General features: G+C 39.5%; 1 protein-coding gene and 1 pseudogene across 1 annotated transcript in view; one reads left to right on the plus strand and one right to left on the minus strand.

The window, feature by feature from the left end:
- The window catches only part of Unc5d (unc-5 netrin receptor D), a 673,473-nt gene that overhangs the window by 141,692 nt on the left and 508,282 nt on the right, over window positions 1–23,499 (minus strand). The window contains exons 5-7 of the mRNA XM_045159517.1: window positions 7,081–7,261; window positions 6,077–6,244; window positions 4,407–4,571 (exon numbers count right to left, since the gene is read on the minus strand). Coding sequence (XP_045015452.1) covers window positions 4,407–4,571; window positions 6,077–6,244; window positions 7,081–7,261 — 514 coding nt within the window. The remainder of the gene's footprint in view (window positions 1–4,406; window positions 4,572–6,076; window positions 6,245–7,080; window positions 7,262–23,499) is intronic.
- On the plus strand, window positions 8,557–8,660 carry LOC123463878 (annotated as a pseudogene).

Consider the following 23,499-nt stretch of genomic DNA (forward strand, 5'->3'; position numbering starts at 1 on the left):
GAGGGGAGGGGAGGGCGGCTGCTCTGGTTGTATCGCTGTTCCACGTGTGCTTCTACCTCACAGTCTGCTCTTCCCTCCGTTGCTTGCTGCCACTCTCCCCTCACGTTTCCCGAGTTGCGGAGAGCACCGTGTGAGGGGAAAATTCCGCACCTGGCTTGTCCTGCGGCTCGAGCCGAGAGTCCGGCGGCTTTCTGCCGCTCCGTGGCTGCGGCGGGTGGCCGAGCCACCCCGGAGCCGCTGTTCCCGCCTGTGCAGGCTCTGGATGCTCTGGAACTCTTCTACTTCTCCGCTGCCGCCTCAATTTCCTATACACCTCACTTTTTAGTAAAAGTGTGTATTTTGCTGAGTTTTTTTGGTCTTTTTCCCCCCTAGGCTGCTTTGGCGTGGTACCTACGCTGCCATCTTAACCGGACGTCCATCTATCGAGTTCTTTTTAAAGTACACCCCATAGCTGGGCGTGGTGGCGCATGCCTTTAATCCCAGCACTTCAGAGGCAGAGGTAGGAGGACCACCGTGAGTTTGAGGCCACCCTGAGACTCCATAGTGAATTCCAGGTCAGCCTGAGATAGAGTGAGACCCTAACTCAGAAAACCAGAAAGAAAAATGTGTAAACATAGTGGAAGACCCATTGCAGTATATTTAGAAGGGGGGTGAGAAATAGGTAAAAATGGCCAGAAGGAGGGGAAGACAGAGAAGCAGAATAATTGCCTTGATTTCAATTACTACAGCAATTATCATCTGGACTACTCTGCCATTACTATGTGCATGTAGCACAGATTCATGAGGAAACAAAGAGATGATGTCGACAAGGGGAAAATGTCTTGGATGACCAAAGGCATTTTAAGTGTTTCAGAGCTGGTAGACAAAAGGCCAGAGATTTTTTAAAAGCCTATGAAATACACATCTACCATGGGCTAATGGATGAAGGCCAATCCTTATCTGTAAATTGGATTATATTTTAAAAACACAATCAGATTTATTTATATATTATTATTTATCTATTATTAATAATAATGCATGGGACAGTCTGTATGGGTACAAAACAAAGGGGAGAAATGCTATGGTAATTTGTTGCAGGTAGTTTGTGGTGTATCCCCTTTGTGCTTAATTCTACCTAGGATGTGGCACACAAATTAAAGTATTCTCATGAGGCAAAAAGAGAAAATAGTTTTAGTTTGTAGATTGTAAAAGAATGTTTTCATCATGAGACATGCAACCTGTGATATTTCTGCTGTATTTCTATTTGAATCATGCAAAATGAAAAATTATGGAAATGGAGCTTTGTGCCATTCTCCTCAGTCTTAAAGCTTTTCATGGCCAGGCATGGTGGCACACACCTCTAATCTCAGCACTTGGATGGGAGGCTGAGATGGGAGGATTACTGTGAATTCAAGGTCAACCTAAGAATACATAGTGAATTCTATGTCAGGTTGGGCTAGACTAGAAAGAGATCTCACCTTGGGAAAACAAAACAAACAAACAAACAAACAAACCAACAAAACAACTTCTTAGGTACAGTCTTCTTACGGGCTCCATAATGGGAAAGTATTATTTACTGGGGCATGAGAAAATATTGCTGCTAAACTGCTAATGATTCCATATGTGTCCAAATGCACTTCCTTGTTACTCTTGTAGTCTTTCGGTGCCATGTCCACACTTGCTACATAGTATACATGAAAGCAGCTCTGAATTAATCATTTGCTTATTATGCAGAAATACCTCTTTTATTTATGTAGTATGAATGGTAAAACAGTTTAATTTTTGTAGTGTTGAGTACTGAACCTAGGAACTTACAAGTGCTAGGCAAGCATCTCACTACTGAGTCCCATAGCTCCTCTGTATTGTCAATGTGTTGGGAATAGTTTTTTTTTTTTTTAATTTAAAAACCACTTGGAAAGAGTTTATAACCATAAAAAATGCCACACCAACCTAAGTGTGCATTGTATTAGTATGTTATTAATATTTGACTTTCTGTTATGTGGATTTGTGTTATAATTAAACAATTATATAGTACATGTTGTTCTAGAATTTGAACTTATCTTTTAAAAAGTTCAAGATTTCTAAATCTTTTCCTTAGAAATAAATTGATGGGTTTTGTTTTGATGGACTCCTGTCTGTTATAACCCTTGTACAAACTGGTTATTCTATATAAACCACTAGTGAAAAAGAAAGTAAAAGAGTTGTTTCAGATAGTCTGATCTATTCTAAAATAAAATATCTCTTTAGGGAGGGAATTACCATGGGATTTTTTTTATATCATGGAAAATGCTAATAAAAATTTAAAAAAATTTTAAAAATATCTCTTATTCAATGCCCTGAGAAATCCAGGGAAGAGACTCTAGTAATTACTGTAATAGACAGCAATGAGGCTTGGAATGGCCCTAGAGAAGATGCTTAGCAAAGCACCCAGAATTTCATGTCATTACATCCTCACCTCTTCTTATATTTCCTCCAGGTCATTTGAATGGATGGTTCAATAAACAATAGTGTTAGATTTTCAGATGTAGCTTGGGAATGTTTACTTGAAGTTGCTATTGTATTGATGTCATTATCCTTGAAATGGTTTCCAAAGTGACCATTCAAACTTTTTTTAAATGTATGAGTCTATCAGAAATGGAAAAAAAAATCAAATCACCATATAACTGATATGCCCAGTTCCAAACTGTCAATATTGAACTGAACTATGGTCTGTCTTTGCAAGAGAGACAGATCAGCTTGCAGGTAGCACAGCCTTGATGATGTCTTCTCTTCTTATGGCCTGTGGCATTTCTCTGGCTCTTGGTTACACAGCATAGCTAGAAACTGACCCTGCTGAAGGGAGATCCATTTAACCTTCTCCAGCCAAAGCCTTCAGTTTTCTTTCTAATGGAATAAAGGTAGAGAGAAGTGTTCCTGTTCGTGTTAATAGAATTCAATGCCAGGGGTGGGATATCTTTCAGTGAGTTGTTGTCCAGGGAGGTCCAGATGCCCCAGTACATTACAGACTAAGGACAATCTCTTGGTTTCCCACCAGAACTAAATAGTAATACTTTATTGCTGAAAACACCACAGCTGTACTGCAGGTCACTGGAAACCTCCCCCTCTGTTGACTACCTGTCAGGAGGCTGAAAAGAGCTATACAGTACATAGCCTTTTGGTGAAAAGAAGTCAGTCTTCACCAGCAGTGAACCTGCAAGGCTTATGGATAGCCAGTCAGGCCAAATGTGTCAACTAGTGCATTGGTGGCAGGTCTGTTATGGGGGAAACCAACTGTTTTCTAATTGGAATGGAGGTCCACGCCATGGGAGGGCATCTTTGGCTGGTACTGACAACTTAGTCAATATCTATGGTTAGGGAAGTCATAGCTCTTGGAAACTACTACTGTTGTCTGGCTGAATACATATAATTTTGCCAGAAAACTGCCCTCTAAACACTTGTAGTTTTGCCCACATATTAATGCTATTCTAACTTTAAGTTAGAGAAGCTTCTCTTTTCAGATGACAGTGACCATTGGGGTTACTAAAACTCATTTTAGTATTGAGAAGTGACAATAGAGTGCTCAACAGTAAGTGAGAACTTCTATCACACCCTCAAAGGCTTAGAAGCCATTGGGGAAGAGGTTGCAGAAAGAATGGAAAAGCCAAAGAAAAAGGAAGAGTGCTTACAATGTTGTCTTTCAATCACAAAGTGGCCTTGATATTCATGACCTCATGGTGGCAGATACTACCTATACAACACCTATATAATAGGAGGGAAAAATAATGATATCAAAATAGAAGAGATTAAATGGAAAGAAGAAAGGATTCAGTGGAGGGCATATTTGGGAGGGGGAAATGGATGTGGTGGGAGGGGATCATTATAATCATGGTATATTGTCTATAGTAAAAGTTGTTAAAAAGTTTAAAAAATAAAATGATTTATCTTAAAACAATGACTTCATATATTGTGATAAAGTAATTAAAATCACCCTATCTCAGACTGATGATATAGGTTGGTGATAGAGCTCTTGACTAGCAGCATAAGACACTCAATTCCCTTTCTATCTCTCCAGTATTGTAAAAGGAAGAAGAAGAAGGAGGAGGAGGAGGAGGAGGAGGAGGAGAAGGAGAAGGAGAAGGAGGAGAAGGAGAAGGAGAAGGAAAAGGAAAAGGAAAAGGAAAAGGAAAAGGAAAAGGAAAAGGAGAAACAAATCTGTTATCCTCTATCTATTTATCTATCATCTCTATATCTACCGTCTACTCAATCATATATTTGTCTATTCACCCCATTGCTACTAAATTCTACCTGTCTCCTTTTAAGCCTTTTCAACACATTTCCTTTCCACTCCTGGTGTTCCACTCCAGTTATTGATTGTGGCATTTTTCTTGAATGTATAAATATATAGGCATCATGCACAAACAATGAATATGTCAAGAAGGCAGTTTTACCTAGAATGCAGAGACCATCTGTGCAGTTTTCGGATTCCTGGTTGAGGCCTTCACAGAACTTTCCCCCATTTCTTGGAGGTGGAGCCATGCACTCCCGGATCCGGAGATGCTCGCACTCTGGGCTGCAGACTGACCATTCACTCCACACTTCCCAGCTTCCATCCACTAAGAGAAACAGCAAAGATCACCATCCACAGCAGTCAGGAAGCAAGTGAGAGACTCACCCCACCTTTAAATAAGCCTCCACCTCGATGAAGCCAAAGTTGAGGATTTTTCTCCCTGGTTTATTGCCTAGCTAAAGCAGTGGTACAGGTTTTTGCTCTTCAAAATAAGACTGAAATCTAAATGTTGCACATATTTGTGAGACTGGTCTCTGTGACCAGTAATAATGCTATTATCTACTCTTTTCTAGAATTTTATGCCCCAGAGCATATGTAGTGCCACAGGAAACCAGATACTGCCTTGGGGGGACTAGGAGTTTACAAGGAGTGTGGAATAGAGTGTCTTTTAAGCTTTAAAGGCCTCTAAACAATAAAACATTAAACCCAAATCATTAACTAAAGCAGGTCAGCCAAACCCCAAGATGGCAGGACCTACATAAATAGGATTTGTTGGGTCATGGATTGCTGCTACATGTAAAATGAATAGATTGAACTTCATTCCATTAAAACAAACCCAAGAGATTAGGGCAGATGTTTGAGGCAATTGCCCCTTTACCCCCTAGGAATAGTTCTAACCATGCTTATGTAGGTTAAGATACTGCGGTTTTTAATTTAAAGCAATTAAGCAAGAGTAGGGCAAATTAAAAATACTGATTTTGAATCAAATGTCTGAGTCCTCATCTTGGTAATGTCATCAGTCGAGCAGGGTAAATCAAATGGCCTCATTTTACCATTTCTTTCAATCAAAAATAATAAAACATGCAAGAAAAAAATGTCATTACATGTGTGAAAGTGTCATGCATAGTACCTGGCACATAGTAAGCACTCAATAAGTGTTTGTGGAATAAAAGAACCAAATGAAACTCTGGAGAATATGCTGATGGTAAGTCTCACTTTGGCTTTGAGTGAAAGTTAGTTTGAAAATTTAAAGACATTAAGCTCTGGTCCAGAGTTCATAGAATGAATGCTGTTTCTCAGCAGAAGGATATGCTTTCCATAAAGAAAGCCAACTTCTATCTCATGTAGTTTTCATTGTAACAACCGGGCTACAACCAGGAAGAAATGCCCAAAAGAACTAGCACATGACAGATTCAGTAAATGAGGTCTTTTCTGTCCAAAAAGAAAGGTAAGCATAGCATAGGCCTGAGGGAAAACACACACTGCTGTTAAAGTGCATAACCTCTGCTAATTGTGTGTAAATAAACATAAAGCTAAGCTGGTAAAATGTCAAGTTTTGGAACTTGACTTTTTGTGCTTGAAGACAGCTCTCCCAATCCCTGCTTGCTATATACAAATACATGCCACAAAGTGGGTGGTGGCTTAGTCCAAGCAAACATGGCTGCTATAAACCTTGAGCAGAGGTATTTCAGCCATGTTCTTGCTATATTAGCAGCTTGGACAAAAGCTCTACTGTAGGAACTTGGACCAAGTTCATTTTAGAAGAAAGGTCACAATGACTGTTTTATACCAGCCTGGCAGTGTTGGTGGGTCAGAAGAAGGGAATCTCACCCGGACAAAGAGAAGTGCAGGTTATTTTCTGCACTGACATTCCCTCACAAAAGGCCCCACCATTGAGAGGAGCTGGATTGGTGCAGGTCCGGGAACGTTTCTGCCATCCTCTACCACAGCGGACATTGCAGGCTGACCACTCTGTCCAGGAAGACCAGCCTCCATTCACTGAGAGACACAAATAGGGAGAAAAAGGAGAGAAGTTTGTAATGATGGCCTACTATGTGCCAGCCACTGTGCCAGGTATGTGAATTGTCATCTGGAATGAGACAGTGCAGAATGCCATAGTTATTGCACTGAGGCATTTGGGGGTCTCACTTCCTCTTCTCAATCTACTCATCTATAACAGTAAAAATCAAGAGAGTTTTCTCTGTAAGAAGCTATTAAAAATAGGAGGCACTGATAAGCAGATCCCTAAAGCACCTGAAAATCCAGACTATAAGAAGAAAATACCAGTATTTGAATTTCCATTACATTAAGTGCTTCTAAAATAAATCCCAGAGCTTTCTATTGTGGAAAGAAATGCCTTCACTTAAATAATTTGGAGTTATTTTTATATGATGCCAGAGATAGCAAACAGTAATGTTTGTTTTTGGTAGATTTCATATGCTAGATTGAGTAACTGTTGTTAGGTCTGGGAAGATAAGAGGAAATGGGAAGGGCAGAGAGCAGAAATTACCTACCATAATGCTTTTCAAATATGAACACAATGGCAAAGTATAAATACATCTTTATTATATTCAGAGGAGAGAAACTACAAATGCCACTGACTAACTTGCAAAAGTCCAGGACTGAGTACACTAGTAACAAAGGGAATATTTTCTCACCTGTCAAATGTGGGGGTGGGGGTGGGAGTGGGGAGGGCAGGGCAGCAATGTGGTAGATGACCCAAGGTCTTCTCAGCTCTTAGCAGGACATACTTTAATAAAATACAACTCTTTCTCTCTCTCAAGTACTCAGCCTCCAGCCCTCCCTGTCCCTTCCTGGCTTTGGGCTCATCTTACCATAGACCACCACAGTGGCTGACAGGCTTCTCCTCCTGGCCACAATGTTGGCTGCCATGCAGGTGTAATTCCCTGAGTCAGAGAGCCGTGCTTGCCTGATGATCAAGTTATGGTCAGCCCTAGTGTCAATGTTCTCATCCTGCTCAGAGTCAATGGGCTCCTCATTTTTCAGCCATTCCACCTATTGGAAGAAGAGAATATGTATAAGAATAAGAACTCTTCTGGAATTGAATGCTGTACAATTCTGGTGTGGGAAGAAGAATGTTCCTAAGACAGTGCTATAGTAATGACTCCTTTTTATCATAGCCCATCTATTTCACTGAATGAATTTGGTTATATTCAGGAAACTGAAAGTACTAAGTCTTCAAACACCTATGACTTTGACTCATTTTCTAAAAATGACAGAAAAAAGGTAACTCCAATTAAGTTATTTCCTTTTATTAGTGTCTTTGATGACAATGACAGTATTTCCATAATTGATTTAAAATACAGCACAAGAAAACAACACAACTATGTTGAACTTGTGCTCTGCCTTGTATATTATTGGTTCAAGTAAATATTTTCATTTTTAAAAGCTTCAATACAGGCATGGATATGTAGAAAGACCAAACAAATGCAGATATAAGTAATCAATCATAGGCCTATAACTTCAAACATCCATCTTATCCAGTCTGGAGATCCACTGTTTTAGCAATCTTTGTTTAGCTCTTCCAGAGGTCCAACAGAACCCATCTGGACTCAAGGTTAGCCACTTGGCACATGTAAGGCCAACCTGCTTTTCTGGAGGAGCCCAAGCTCCCATCTTAGCACCAAGCTGTTCCTACTACTAATTTGTTTGCATCTAGTCGTGTCTTGGCAAAGCTACTTTCCTCTTTTGAATTCCAACTGAAACCTGTCCTTGCTCAGCTTCTCCTTCCATGGAAATCAAAGGAGGACATGGTAGAAGCAATATGCTCCCCATTATGTATCCTTCTGCAAGAGGAAGTACACCATACTTAACACCCATTTCATCAAGCATGCAAGTTCCTCCTGATCTAATTGTATCCCTGCCCCATTTGTCTTCCTCTGTCCACCTTTATGTAGTGTGAGTCTAGTAACATTAGACATTTAGTTCTATGCATTAACATATCTAAAACACAATAATCTAAAAAACATGGAACTGCAATTAATTATAAAATGCAATAGCAGTGAATACACTAAAGAGCATTTGCATTGGAGGGCATTTTGTCACATTCTGCCTAATTTACAGTTAGCTTTAGCATAATAGGACTCATTTGATTTTGCTTTTTAACTTTAAAGAATTCTAATTTGTCATCAATAGGTAGTATCTGCAATATAAAAATTTGATGTGATGTTGACATATTGGTCACTATAAAAATGGACTTACTTATCAGAAGAAAACTTAATCCCAGTCCTTCTGTAGTCTCTCAAAGTATCACACTGTTAATGAAAATTCAGATACCAAAAGGACTACCACAGCTAGCCAATTAATCTGTTTATCTTAATGTATTTCTGCAGAAATATAGAAATAGCTGACAACAATGAAGCCATTTTATGAGCCTTAAGGAATGGCTACAATATAATGTTGAAGGGTTTTCATAAGACTAAATTCAAATTTTATAGTAATTTTATATCACTGGAACTACCAAATTGGTAATTTAGCAGAGAACTCTTATCTCCACTCTTCTCTCATTTCACAAACTCCAGTGTAAACTGCCTACTTCCTGAGCTTTTCTATCTGAAGTATATAGAAAGCCCCTGTATGTTTTCCTCTTTGTCCAGCTTCTTCCCAAGAGGCAGGTAAAGAGGTAAGTAATGTCCTCAACTAAATTATTCTTAGAGAAGAGAGAGCAAAGAGTCCTGTGAGCAGTAATTCTAGAAACAAAAATGAAGGCCAGCATCTGGACTCTAAGGCAGCTTTCATGAAAGAACCTTAACCTGGGAAGTTGAAGCCACTGTCAGCAAGAAGAGATACAACTTCAGGCTTAAAAATAACAGGAAAACAACCATGTGTCAATCAAACCAACTCTGTCACAGAGACTAGGTCAGTAGTAATAAGAGTAAAATTTAAAAAAAGTTGCTAAAACCCTCCTTTAGCTTAATAACAAGTCACTTCAGTAAACGACGCATAAAGATGAATAAAGAAACAGCAAAACATACATGAAAATTCAACTATTATGCACACCACAGATAATTTAAACAACAACAACTTTTTGCCACTGAAAAAGCAAAGACTGATTCACATAAGCACATGCAGAAATTCCAGAAAGAGACAATGGTAGACAGGAGTAGGTTTGGTCTCAGTAAAGAACAACAAAATCCCACAAAAATAAAGACCTCATACCACATGTACATGGAAGCCAGAGGTCAACCTTGGGTGTCTTCATTAATCATTTCCCCACATTATTTTTGAGATAGAACCTCTTACTGAACCAGAAGCTCACCACTTTAGCTAAACTAACTGGGCAGCCAGCCCCAGGGATACTTCTGTTTCCACCTCTCAACAGTGTGATGAGTGTGTTCCACTGTGCTTAGCTTTTATGTGAGTTCTGACTATGTGAACTCAGGTCTACAGGTTGTGTGGCAAGTACTTTACTAACTGAGCCATCGTCTCAGGCCCTTTTACTAGACTTGATGCAGCAGCTTCAAACCAGTATGCCTGCTCCTTCTATTCCTGCTTCTACCAGACTCTTCACCTAGAGAGCAGGTACTTTCCACATAGAAACCCTTCAGTGGGCTCAGTTCTTGCCTGGGCCAAGAAAACTCTTCTGTGGTTTGTTCCTCTATTAGTTACCACCCCAGATCCTCTGTGTCATGCCCTGCCCACTCCACTTCTCCCAAATGGACTTCTTTCTCTTGTAGAAATTCAAGGTAAGTTCCTCCCTCAATGTCTAAGTATCTTTTAGTTCTCAGCCCAGAGGCCTTTCTCACAGGTATCCTATGCTTACTGAACTTGGTATTCAGGACTCAGATCATGTGCAACACCTTTGCAGAGGGACCATCTCTGGAAACTTCTGCCATGGAAAATGCCCATGTCCCATGTTGTTTTAAATTTGTTCTTCTAAATTTACCTTCATCTGATAGCGAGGACAGTGATACCTATTGTGTTAGTATACCTACTATCTATCATATAGTTTTGTACTGTGATCTTGAGAACCGGCCACAAGAAAGTATTAGGGATACAAATGAGGATTTAACCACAGTGAGTTATTTTTGTTAGAAAAGCAAGGAGAGAGGGAGGATAGGGGGAAGAACAATCATCCCATAGCAACAAACTAAATGACAGAGCTTGGAAAAACAAGCCATGACTCAGTAATACAGTTCAGCATAATATAAGCATTAAAAAAATATGAAAGTTAAAATACAAAATTATATGTTTAGCATTGTCACAAATTTGTAAAACAAAAAACAGTCATATGCATATATATGCTTTAAAAGAATGGAAGAAAATTCAATGTTTATATCTAAGATCTTAGAGGTAATTATTCTTTCTAACTAGTGGCCAATTTTGGTGAATTCAAGGCAAAGCATTAGTAATCTGAAAAACAATTACTTTGGCTTTAAAACATCTCTTTTATTTATCATACAACACAGCAGTTTCAAATTTATATTTAGCCATAGAACATTTCTTAATTTCAAGGCTATTGTAAAACCCAAAATGAAGCATAGACAAAAGACAGATTCTGAGGCTGGTACAGCATTGAGGGTTTATCAGTTGTGGATATGGAGGGCTGTTGGGATTCAGAGTTGAACCAACTTCACACCTGCCTTGCTGGCATGTGGACAGTCCCCAGCCATAGACATATTTCATTAATCTGATATATAATGTCATCATATAGTCTCTGCTATTCTTCTCTGTTTGAAAGGCACATTGGTCATAATTTTTCTGCCCCTACTATACACACACATGTGACCAGCAACCCTGCTCCTCCCTGACTTCTCTTTAGATTGGATAAGTCCATACTCTTTCAAGTATAAACTCTTTTGATGTTTAGCTTTTAGAAACAATCCCCAGATGTACTCTCTTTAAGCTTCTTAGTCCCCTACCTTTGCCTACAATCTTGACAGTAGATAGATGAGCCTTCCCTGAGATGTACTCACTGTAGGTTCTTTAATTAGCTACTGTTTTTTGAGCCTTCACTTGTAACCTTGAAAATGAACAGATGTATTTTTTTCTAATAAAAAGACAACTACCCTTCTGCACTGCATGGTTATCTTCATAGAATTTCTATCTTGTGAGGCAGCTCACAGACAATTTTGTTTGAAAGATCTCATGTCTGCAATTCTGTCAGAGGTCTTAAAAGAACTTAGGTTTGGCCAACCCAAGGCCTGATGTAAGCAAATTCCTGTGGATGATTGCTCATGTCTTCATCAATGACCCCTAGAGATGCTCAGTGCATGCCCTGTGTCACCACAACAGCTGGCCCAGCTGCGCCATTGAGCCCTAGCTAGCCTCAGGTACCATGTTCATGTCCTTTAGGTCTCCATATACTTCCTCCTACACATGGTGTTTATTGTGTCATGACAGAGGTCCATCAATCTGCCTATAAACAATCAATACATTAGTACATGCCAAATAGTGGTGCTATTTATTTGCAACCTAATAGTTTATCAATTTAATTGATGGTAGATCTTTATGGGGAAATAAATTTTGTATTTTCTGGGCTTAGAAAAGTGACAAGTTGTACTTGGATTTATGCTTTTGTCACATAGGGAAACATTGAAACATCTTTGATGAGCTAAGTCCTCCTAATGTAGAATAATACAATAAACAAGACACAAACTCTCTCTTTCACAGTCTCTTCAGCAGCAGCTGCAAACTCCACATTCCTGAGGATAGCAACCAAAAGGAAATTGGTGCTGGGTGCAAGGCAAGGCTGTGCATTACCTACAACTAAGAAAGGACTATTCTTCACATCCACACTGAGATTAGCTCACTTTCATTTTTCTCTAAAACTGTGGCACTTTCTACCTCCTTTTGTTTTTCCCATCTTCGATGGAGACATAGGCCTATCTTAAAAAAATAGTTCAATGAAACCTGACAATGAGCTCATTTTTGCTTAACAATCTCTTAAGCTTTTAATATAATACAGAGGTTGTCGGATTTATAGAGAATTTAACTTCTGTGTCAGGAATTATAGGAAAGTAGTGGCTGAAGTGAAATATAGACCAGAAGACCTGTAAGTAAAACTGTTATCACCATGAAGATGTGCAGCCCAGGGATCTTTCCAATAGCAAGGGCTATGTACTGTAAGTAAAGTTTTTCAAATTTTACATTATTGTATACATAATTACAAGATAACTTAGGAAGGTCAAATAAAACATGCATAGCCTTATGATCTCTACTTGATTTTAGCACAAAACAAAACATGGTATCCTTCCATAAAGTTATTCCTTTCCCTTGTACTGGGTTATTCTACATGGCTTTTACAAAGAAGAAGTTACTGGGAAGTATTAAGGAATATAGGAAACTGCACACAGAATCATGCAAATATTTTAAAGGTGTACATGTGTACAGAAGTGATTTTATGAGTACTGAACACTGAGTACAGAATATATATATATAATTTTATTATTATTATTATTATCACTATTATTATTGGGTTTTGAGGCAAGGTCTCACTGTAGGCCCAAGCTAACCTGGAATTCATTATGTAGTCTCAGGGTGTCCTTGAACTCAGGCTTATCCTACTACCTCTGCCTCCCAAGTACTGGGATTAAATGTGTGAGCCACCACACTCAGCTCTCAGAAGTTATATTATGAGAGGTTGGAAAATTTCCCATTATGATCTTAACAAAAGTGATACAAATATTCTACTTAGCATTATGGGATAAATATATTGATCACTTTGAAGCTACAGATTTGTGCCACTGATCTAAATGCTCTCATGTGAGCAGGTCCACTCTCTGCTAGAGAAAGTTAACATTACTGATGGGTGTTGGCAGCTTTCACCCTTCTTTCCTCTATCTTGGTTCAGATGGGTCATCTTGCCCAGGATATGGGAAGAAACTAGGTACTGGAGGTAATGAGCCTGCAAAACTTCCCACATTTGTTAGCATAGTGTCATGTCCAAATCATCTGCAAGATGTAGACTTTTCCAATTTAAAAACACATCAAGGACTATTAGGTTTCTTGCCAGAAAACCAGTTTCTGTTCTGACATTGGTATGTATCTGAAGAGTTATAGTATTATCTCACCAGTAGTCACCATTGTACAATAAGATTGGGAAGTAAGATCCTTTGGAAGAGGGACAAAGGAAGCTTCTGGGAGATTATTTCACCCAAGACCAGGATTTTCCACTACACTAGTCAGGATTTTCTAGAGGACCAGAATCATCCATAAAGTAAAATAAATATGTATGTATGCATGTACATATGTATATGGACTTATTGGACTAGCTTTCAGGACACAAGCTTGGCACAACAGTTACCTGCAGCCTTGAGCATCTAAAACATGATAGCTGCTCAGTTCACAAGTGGATGCCTCAGCACTCCAAACCTGGTACTATGGGCCTGTAGGATTCCTAAAGAGCTAATAGTCGTTAGACTTTAGAAGACTGATAACACTTGGTTCCAAGGGGCTGGAGAGATGGCTTAATGGTTGAGGTGTTTGCCTACAAAGCCAAAGGATCCTAGTTCAATTCTCTAGGACTTACATAAGCTAGATACACTAGGGGTACACATGAATCTGAAGTTTGTTTGCAGTGGCTGTAGGCCTGGGAGTGCCCATTCTCTCTCTCTCTCTCCCTTCCTCTTTCTCTCTCAAATAAATAAATAAAATATATATTTTTTAAATGTTGGTTGTAGTGTCCACAAAGGATAGTCAAAACACAATAGGTACAACCATGAATGAATAGTAAGGAAAGCAGAAAAAAGGCGCCATGTTTTCATATATACATAGCCCAGCACCAGAAGTGCCACCCACTTTGGAGGAAGGATTTCTTCCTTTAATTTATCCTTCCTGGACACAAGTCTATAGACTTACCTGGGGTATGTCTCTTGATTCCTGATTTGATCAAGTTGACAGCAGAAGGTAACCTTAACATACAAATCCTTTTCATGTGTCCTCATGCTTCACACATTCTGATATCATCACACATGCATGTATGGATGTGTATAAACTGTACACCTCTGAGTTTCTTGTGTCAGCATCTTGTTGCTTTTGTGTGTTTTTATTCTTAAGATTTTACAAGAGTTTGTGGTAAGGGTGGCAACAAAATTCTAGAAATGAAACCAAAACCAAAACCACAACAAAACAAAAAAACACCCAGTCTAGAATAGCAAAGTAGCAAGATACAAAATCAATGCACAAAAATCAGTAGCCTTTCTATATGCAAATGACAAAGATACAGAGAAAGAAATAAGGGACATGGTCCCATTTTCAATAGCAACCCCCCCCAAAAAAAACCAAAAAAACTTTGGAATAATGTTAACCAAAGAAGTGAAAGATCTATAAAACAAAAACATTAAAACATTCAAAAAAGAAATTGAGGAGGACTTGAGAAAATGGAATGACCTCCCTTGCTCCTGGGTAGGAAGAATTAACATTGTGAAGATGGCAATCGTACCAAAGACAATTTACAGATTTAATGCAATTCCAATTAAAATCCCAACATTGTTCTACACAGAACAGAGATAGAAAAAATGATCTCAAATTTCATAAGGAAAGGCAGAAGGTCTGGGATATTCAAGCATACCCTCAGCAAAAGAAATACCTCTGGAGGCATCATACCTGATCTAAAGCTATACTACAAAGACACAGTAATAAAAACATCATGGTACTGGCATAAAAATAGGAGTATAGACCAACGGAATAGACTTGAGGACATGGACTTGGGTCAAGCCACTACAGCTACTTGGTATTTGACAAAGACTCTAACAATATAGGCTGGAAAAAAGATAGCATCTTCAACAAATGATGCTGGACAAACTGGAAACTGCAGGAAACTGAAACTTGATCCATACATCTTGCCATGCACTACACTCAAGTCCAAATGGATCAAGGACCTCAATATAAGACTAGAAACTTGGCTACTACTGGAAGAAAATATAGGAAGAACTATCCATGATATAGGAATGGAAAAAGACTTCCTGAATAAAACCCCAGTAGCTCACAATCTTAAAACAGTCACTCAACGAATGGGATCACATGAAGCTGAGGAGTATCTTTACAGGCAAGAATACAATAAGCAAAGCCAATAGACTACCCACAGAATGGGAGGAAATATTTGCTGATTATCCAACTGACAGAGGCCTAATCTCTAGAATCTACAAAGAACTCAAAAACTTAACAAATAAAAAGTCAAACAGCCCACTCACAAAATGGGGCAAAGAGCAGAGAGGCAGTTCACAGAGGAAGAAATACAAATGGCAAACACACACATAAGAAAACGTTCATCATCCCTAAACATCAGGGAAATGAAAATTAAATCAATGATGAGATTCCACCTTACCCCAGTAAGGATAGCAAATATCAAAAAATCAAATGAAAATAAATGCTGTCAAGGATGTGGAGAATTAGGAACCCTCATCCACTGTTGGTGGAAAAGTAAGATGGCCCAACCTCTTTGGAAATAAATATGGAGAGTCCTGAAAACCCTGACTATAGAATTACCAACAGACCCAGTTACTCCCTTACTGGGCATGTACCCTAAAACCTTTAAACCACAGTCCAGAGAGATTTGTTCAACCATATTTATAGCAGCTCAATTCATAATAGCTAAGAGCTGGAATCAATCTAGATATCCATCACTAGAAGAATAGATAATTAAAATGTGGTATATCTACACAATGGAATTCTACACAGCAGTAAGAAAAAAATGAAACAATGAAATTTGAGGAAAAATGGTTGAACTTGGAACAGATCATTCTCAGTGAACTACCCAATCACAGAAAGAAAATTGCCACATAGTCTCACTCATCTACAGCACCTAACCTGAATCTACCCAAGATGCGGACATATCCAATAAGCATCTATGACTAGACATTAGGGTGGGGGGGAGGAAGGGAAGGGCAAGGGAGGGGGTGGGAGACACAAATCTAGACCCAAATGGCAATGGTACCATAAAATTCTACATTCTAAATGGCAGACCAAATGATTAAACCTTCATCAGGTTCTTAGAACACCTGAGCCAGAAGACACTGGAAAGTGTATGATGAAGACTGACCTTAATCTTCTACAGGTTCTGTCCCTCTCTCTTTTAGTCTCTCTTCTCTCTAACTTTTTTATATTAGTTATCTTTTTCTTCCTTTTCTTAGTGGGAACTGCCCTGTAACCCCAAGTACTATCATGTGGTTTTCATCCACAATGAGCTTTTGATCAGAGAGACCTGCAAGGTTTTCTAAAAGCAAAACAGATTTCTGTCAGAGTACTTGATGACCCACCAAAGGCTAGTGGTAAGACCCTACTGCTGAAGACACCTTATGTGGTTGGCCTGAAAAATGTAATGCGATGGCTGGAAGCTGAAAGAGAGTCAATACCCAGACGGTCAGCGTGTCTAGTGCCAGAAGGTGCTACATGGGTGACTGGAGGAAAATGAGCAATATCTGCCCAAGCAACTCATGGTCTAACCTACATAGCAGCAAATAACCTGTCATGATGCTCACACAAGTGCAATATGCTGAACAGCCATGGTGGGAAACCAACTGCTCTTGATTTGGCTAACTGGTTCCCTCAGTGGTACAGGACCCATAGCTGGATCTGGGAAACAAGTCAGAACCATATCCAAACACGTGCCCACTGTCCATTAGCAAGCTACCACCAATCATGGGCTACAAGCAGGCCTACATCTATTAAATTCTCTATTAAAAAATAAAGGATTATCCCATTTGTCTGGTGCTAACTTTACTCTCCATTGGAGAATCTGTTTCTCTTGTTCAGATAGATGCAGATCTTAAGGAGAGAACCAGCCTATCATACCTCAAAAGGGCCCCTGCTGAAACTAAGAACAATAGGTGAAACAAGCAAGGGTGCTGTTCTCCTGGTGAAATGGGTACCAGCACAAGGGTGAATGAGATTGACAAAGAGAACAATCAACTCCTACCATATCAGATATCCAGAGGCTCCCATCACCTCATCACTGAAACAGACCAAAAATGAACGTAACATGGCTCAGGGAAGTTTTGTGGAAGAGGGGCCGGAAAGAATGTCAGAGCTGCATGTTGGGTCATGATATGCAGAGACATTTCTCTTACCCATACATGACCCATATACCTCAACAAGAAGGGGCCAAGGGGAGGGGGTAGGACATGAATGAGCCTAACAATGGTATCAACTTGACTGTATTCACTGAGTACAAAACTAATTAGTAAAAAGAAATTAATAAAGTCAAAGGATTATTCCTTGATGTTGTCTACCAAGTGTTCTTGTCCCTCAGTTCCAGGTCCTGACTCTTGGGATTGGGTAGACTGTCAAATGAAGATGCTCATATGACAGATATAAACTTAGGATGGGTTAGACTATCAAATTGAGATGCTCATATTATAGATATACTCTTAGGAGTGGTTAGATTGTGGAATGAAGATGCTCATATGATAGATATAATCTTAGGACTGCACCTTTTGAAGCTTCAAAATACTTCCACTTAACACCTGCGATCATTTACTTTCTGCTTTACTCATTGGCAAGCTCTTTCACAAACAATTTTATCAGGCCGATGCATTATCCATTAGGCAACTGGGACACATTTCACAATTTAAAAAAAAAAAATGTCACTTTGGGCCAAGGGCTAGGGATATAATTTTTTGTTGTTGGTCCCTGAGTTGAACATAAGTATGACTTATAAGGGAGATATTTGTAGTCTAATTATTCCTAAATATATTCTGTAAGCCATTATTATTTCATGATGGCTACTTGTGACTTTGTATTAAACCTCACATATTCAATCAAGGTGTAAGCCACAGAGAGTAATACATGTAGTTTTCAAATTGCATTCAAAGATGGCTTAGGAACTCCCAGTCAAGATGGCATCCACCTAACCACAGTGCACCTCCCAGCGAAGGAAAGGCAAGACATTAAGGATTCATTGGGCCTTCTAGTAGAGGAGCAGACTCAAATAGACCTCCAATGGAGAGTGTGGAGGGACCAAAAAAAAAAAAAATAAAAGGGGGGGAATCAGCTGATTCCCATGCTCTCAGTTAGTCCACTAGGCCCCAATCCCCTCAAACATCTATCCTAGCCACAGTCCCAGCTGCAGGTTCCTCCTGCACTAACTGCAGGCAAGGGGACCCAGGCCACATAGCTCCACCTGCACCCGTGTGTGGGGATGAACACCCTCCCTGCCCCACATGAATGTCATCCAGCTCTCCCGGCCCCACATAATGCCTTCCTACTCACTGCTGCACACCAACACCATCCCACTAGCCTCCACATGGGGAGCCAATGCCATCCCACTTACCACCACTTTCTCCAGTGCTGCCCACTCGCCATTGCCCCTCACCCCATGCCCAGACACAAGCCAGCAGGCCAGCATAGCTCCACTCATGCATCTAGGCTCAGGAACACCATCCCACTCCCCACTGCCCCCAATCCATGTGTGCAGACACAAGCCAGCAAGCCAATGGAATAGAATCAAGGACCCAGACTTTGGGTCAAGTACCTACAGTTACTTGATATTTGACAAAGGCCCTAACAATATAGGCTGGGGAAAAAACAAAAAATAAAAACAGCATCTTCAACAAATGGTGCTGGACAAACTGGATAACCATATGCAAGAAACTGAGTCTTGATCCACACATCTCACCATGCACAAAAATCAAGTCCTAATGGATAAAGACCTCAATATAAGATTGGAAACTCAGCTACTACTGGTAGAAAAAATAGGAATAACTTTCCACAACATAGGAATGGGAAAAAAAGACTTCCTGAACAAAATTGCAGTAGCTCAAGGATCTTAAAAATCACTCAGCCACTGGGCTCCCATGAGCTAAAATGTTTCTTCACAGACAAACATACAATAAGCAGAGCCAATAGATTACCCACAGAATGGGAGAAAATATTTGCTGGCTATCCAACTCACATAGGCCTAATTTCTAGAGTCTACAAAGAACTCAAAAACCTAAACAATAAAAAGTCACAACCTACCCACAAAATGGGGCAAAGAACTGGACAGGCAGTTCTCACAGGAAGAAATACAAATGGCAAACACACACTTAAGAAAATGTTCATAATCCATAATTATCAGGAAAATACAAATTAAAACAACTATGAGATTCTGCCTTACCCCTGTAAGGATAGCAAACATTAAAAAATAAAATGAAAACAAATGCTGATGAGGATGTGGAGAAATAGGAACCCTCATCTACTGTTGGTGGGAATGTAATATGGTACAACCATTTGGAAATCAATATGGAGACTCCTAAAAAGATGGACTATAACTAGAGTTCCCAACACACCCAGTTATTCCCTTACTGGGCATTTATCCTAAAAGCTCCATGCTTCAGTTCAAAGAGAATTCTTCAACCATGTTTATAGCTGCTCAATTCATAATAGCTAAGAGCTGAAATCAACCCAGATGTATTTCATTAGATGAATGGATAACCAAGATGATGTGGGATATCTACACAATGAAATTCCACACAGAAGTAAGAAAAAACAACACAGTGAAATTTGAAGAAAAATAGTCAAACCTGGAACAGGTCATTCTCAGTGAGCTCACCCAATCACAGAGATAACTGTCTCATAGTCTCACTCATCTATGGTTCCTAACCTGAATCTACCAAGCTGCTGACCTAGTAAGCACCGGACTGGACAATAGGGTGGATAGGGTGGGAAGGGAGGATAAGTATGGAGCTGGGGGACACAAAACTGGACACAAATGTCAATGGTACCATAAAATTATACATTCTAAAAGAATGACTAAAGGGTTGAACCTTTATCAGGTCCTCAAAGGGAACACCTGAATTACAAGGCCCTGGAGAGGATATGATGAAGACTTACCTAAATCTTCTCCTGTTTTTGTCTCTCTCTCTCTTTTTCTCTCTCACTCCCTCTTCTATCTCTTTTATATTACCCATCTTTTTCTTCCTTCTTTTATTTTGTGCTGACCTTTAACTCCCAGTACCAGCATATGGCTAATATCCACAATGAGCTATTGATCAGTGAGGCCTACAAGGTTTCTCAAAAGAAGGCATATTTCTGTCAGAGTAATTGATGACCCACCGGAAGTTAGTTGTAAGGCCCTCCTGCTAAAGACACTATATGCTGTTGGTACCAAACATGGAGTGATGTGGCTGGAATCTGGAAGACAGTCAGTTGCCAGACAACTAGCTTGTTTAGTGCCAGAATGTGCTACATGAGCGACTGGGGAAAAATGACCAATATTTGTCCAAGCAACAGATGCTCGAAGCTACTCAGCAGCAAACAACCTGGTGTGATGCTCACACAAGTGCAATAGTGCTCACACAAGTACAATAGTGGCACACAGTCATGGTAGGAAACCAATTGCTCTTGATTTGGCTGGAGCTAGGAAACAAGTCAGAACCACATCCAAAAATGAGCCTGCTATCCATTATCAAGTTCCCACCAATCGTGGGCTACAAGAGGGTGTACACCTATTAAATTCTCCCTCTAAAAAAAAGAAATGGTGATAAACTGGGTGTGGTAGTGCATGCCTTTAATCTCAGCATTCAGGAGGCAGAGTTAGGAAGATCACCATGAGTTAGAGGCTACCCTGAGACTACATAGTGAATTACAGGTCAGCCTGGGATAGAGTGAAACCCTACGTCAAAAGAAACAAACAAACAAACAACCAAACAAACCAAAAACAAAAGAAAAAAAAAAAGGTTATCCCATTTATCTGGCAGTAACTGCACTCTCTATTGGAGATTTGCTTCTTTTTTTCAGATGGACACAGATCCTAAGGACAGAACCAGCCTATTATACCTCACCAGGGCCCCAGCTGAAACTACGAGTATTTGGGGAAATGAGCAAGAGTGCTGCTTTCTTGGTGAACCTAGTGGCAGTACAAGGGTAGAGGAGATAGATACAGAGAACACTCAACTCCTACCAAACAAGATATCCAGAGACACAGAGGTCACAAGACCTCATCACTGAAGCAGAACTAAAATGAACCCAACAAGGCCCAGGAAAGTTTGTGGAAGTGGGGGTGGAAAGAATGTTAGAGCCACACATTGGGTCATTATGCACAGAGGCATTGCCTCTGACCCATAACTGATGGCTAATCACATAATGTATGACCTATATTCCACAATAAGGAGGGTCCCTGCAGAGGGGGGAGGACAGGGAGGAGGCTAACGATGACTTTATATATAACTTTATACAGTGTGTAGCTAACTTAGGAAGGCACAACCGGATAGTACTTCAGGTGAAAAACAGGGCCACCTAGGAGCATTTGGGTCAGCAAAATAGCAAAATACTGGACGGGTACAATAGTCCCAATGTCATTCCTTCCTACATAGGCTATGAAATCTTTTATGAGGTCATCACATTATGAAAATAAAAAAGTATGACAGGATTTCCTTGAGGAAAAAGAGAGGAGATGATATCAGTGTAGCTCCTGGGCAGCTAAACTGAGATATATGAGATACACACAGAGATGAAAGATAAGGACCACAAAACTAAAGAAGCCACTGGACTTTCCTATCCTAGGAAATAGGTCTAGCCAATAAATGTGTGTTACACTGTGAATTTGGGTTAGATAGAAGTTTCTCAGCCTATTAGTAGTGAAATGTGGCCTTGCCTGAATACTTACCACATGCTGAATACTGTTAAACACCACTTAATTGTGTGTGTGTGTGTGTGTGTGTGTGTGTGTGTGTGTGTGTGTGTGTTGCTGGGGTATGACCCAAGACTACCGGCCTACCAGTCACTTTACCACTTAGCTACATTTTAAGTCCTTAGTATTTTTATTTATTATTTATTTTGAGATACAATCTTGTTATGTAGCCCAACTTGTTCAGGCTGTCCTTGAACTCTGAATCCTCATGTCTTTGCCTCCCAAATGCTGGGATTACAGGTACATATCACATATCTGGCTCCATACATGTGTTAATTCAATTTTTAAATCATTTCTATAGGTGGATATTATTTTGATCATACCCATTTTTATAGAATCATATATTTAAGAACTTTGAGCAAAGTCTTAATTTTAGTCAGTTATTGAGCCAGAAAGTAAATCCAAGTTTGTGACCAAGTCCTGTTATACTCAGTCATCTTGTCACTCACCAAATTTGTTTCAAAAGATATTTTCAAAATTATTCTGAAGCCAGGTGTGGTGTTGGATGCCTTTAATCCCAGCACTCTGGAGGCAGAGGTAGGAGGATCACCGAGAGTTCAAGGCCACTCTGAGACTACATAGTGAATTTTAGGACAGTTTGAGCTAGAGTGAGACTCTACCTTGAAAAACCAAAAAAAAAAAAAAAAAAAAAAAAAGAAAGAAAAAGAAATATAGTATGTTTTTACTTCTGAAGATAAGTTTGAAAATATATTTTAGACTTTAAGGATAATTTCTAATGAATAATCTTAATAATTACAGTCAAGGCAAACAGTGTGATTCTGAAGAGACAGAAACAATTGAATGTCACATACCAGCTATACTATGCTATATCTGGATGTCCAGAAAGTAACCTGAATTATTGTGACATAAAAACATTACTCAAATCTAATAGGAGTCCATGTGATTCAAGAAAAGCTATGAAGCCTTCTCATTGTTACCTGGTGTTTTATTTTGCTTTTTGACAATGAATAGAAATGAGTGGGCAAGTAGACCACAAAATCTTGTTTTGATGATAAAAGCTATAGTCTTAAAATATTTAAGTAGAACACTGCATATGAGGCAATGGCTGACTTCTCAGAGCACATTGCCTTTCCTGAGAAAAGGAACAAGCATTTCTGTTCTTAAGTTTTTATTGGACATGAATATGATTCCAAAGAATTTGTAGAAATATTGTGAACACATAGCAGAGGTGAGGAAACCACACAGGTACTAGCCACAGAATTCTGCCTACAGTAAATGTATTGCCATCGCATACATTGTTTTGTGTGATCATCATGACAACCCCAATGTGGACACAGAATATATCATTTTTCTCATTTATAAGTTCTACATTTGTCAAGGATACATACATGGGAAATGGAGGACTAGAGTTAGGACCTGCAAATTCTTTGTCTACTATTAGGCATCTGCCATTTCTTAGGCTGCTTGCTGATGGTTTGAGAACTGTTTCCTAAAGTTCTCCATATTAAAGTGGCACTTTCCGTCATCTTGGTGGGGATATCATCCATCTCACAGTGACCCTTCTCCCAAAATGGAGCACAGTATCCCCTGCTGTCAGCATGGCCTCACTTGCTATGCTGCTGGAAGATACATTGTAGCCCATCCTCCCATCTCATTGATCACATCCCTTTCATGTCCTTTATTCCAAAATGATCATGTTTCCCCTGGTCCCAGCTTTTGTTCT

This window comes from Jaculus jaculus, chromosome 9 (genome assembly GCF_020740685.1).
Source record: "Jaculus jaculus isolate mJacJac1 chromosome 9, mJacJac1.mat.Y.cur, whole genome shotgun sequence".
Lineage (NCBI taxonomy): Eukaryota > Metazoa > Chordata > Mammalia > Rodentia > Dipodidae > Jaculus > Jaculus jaculus.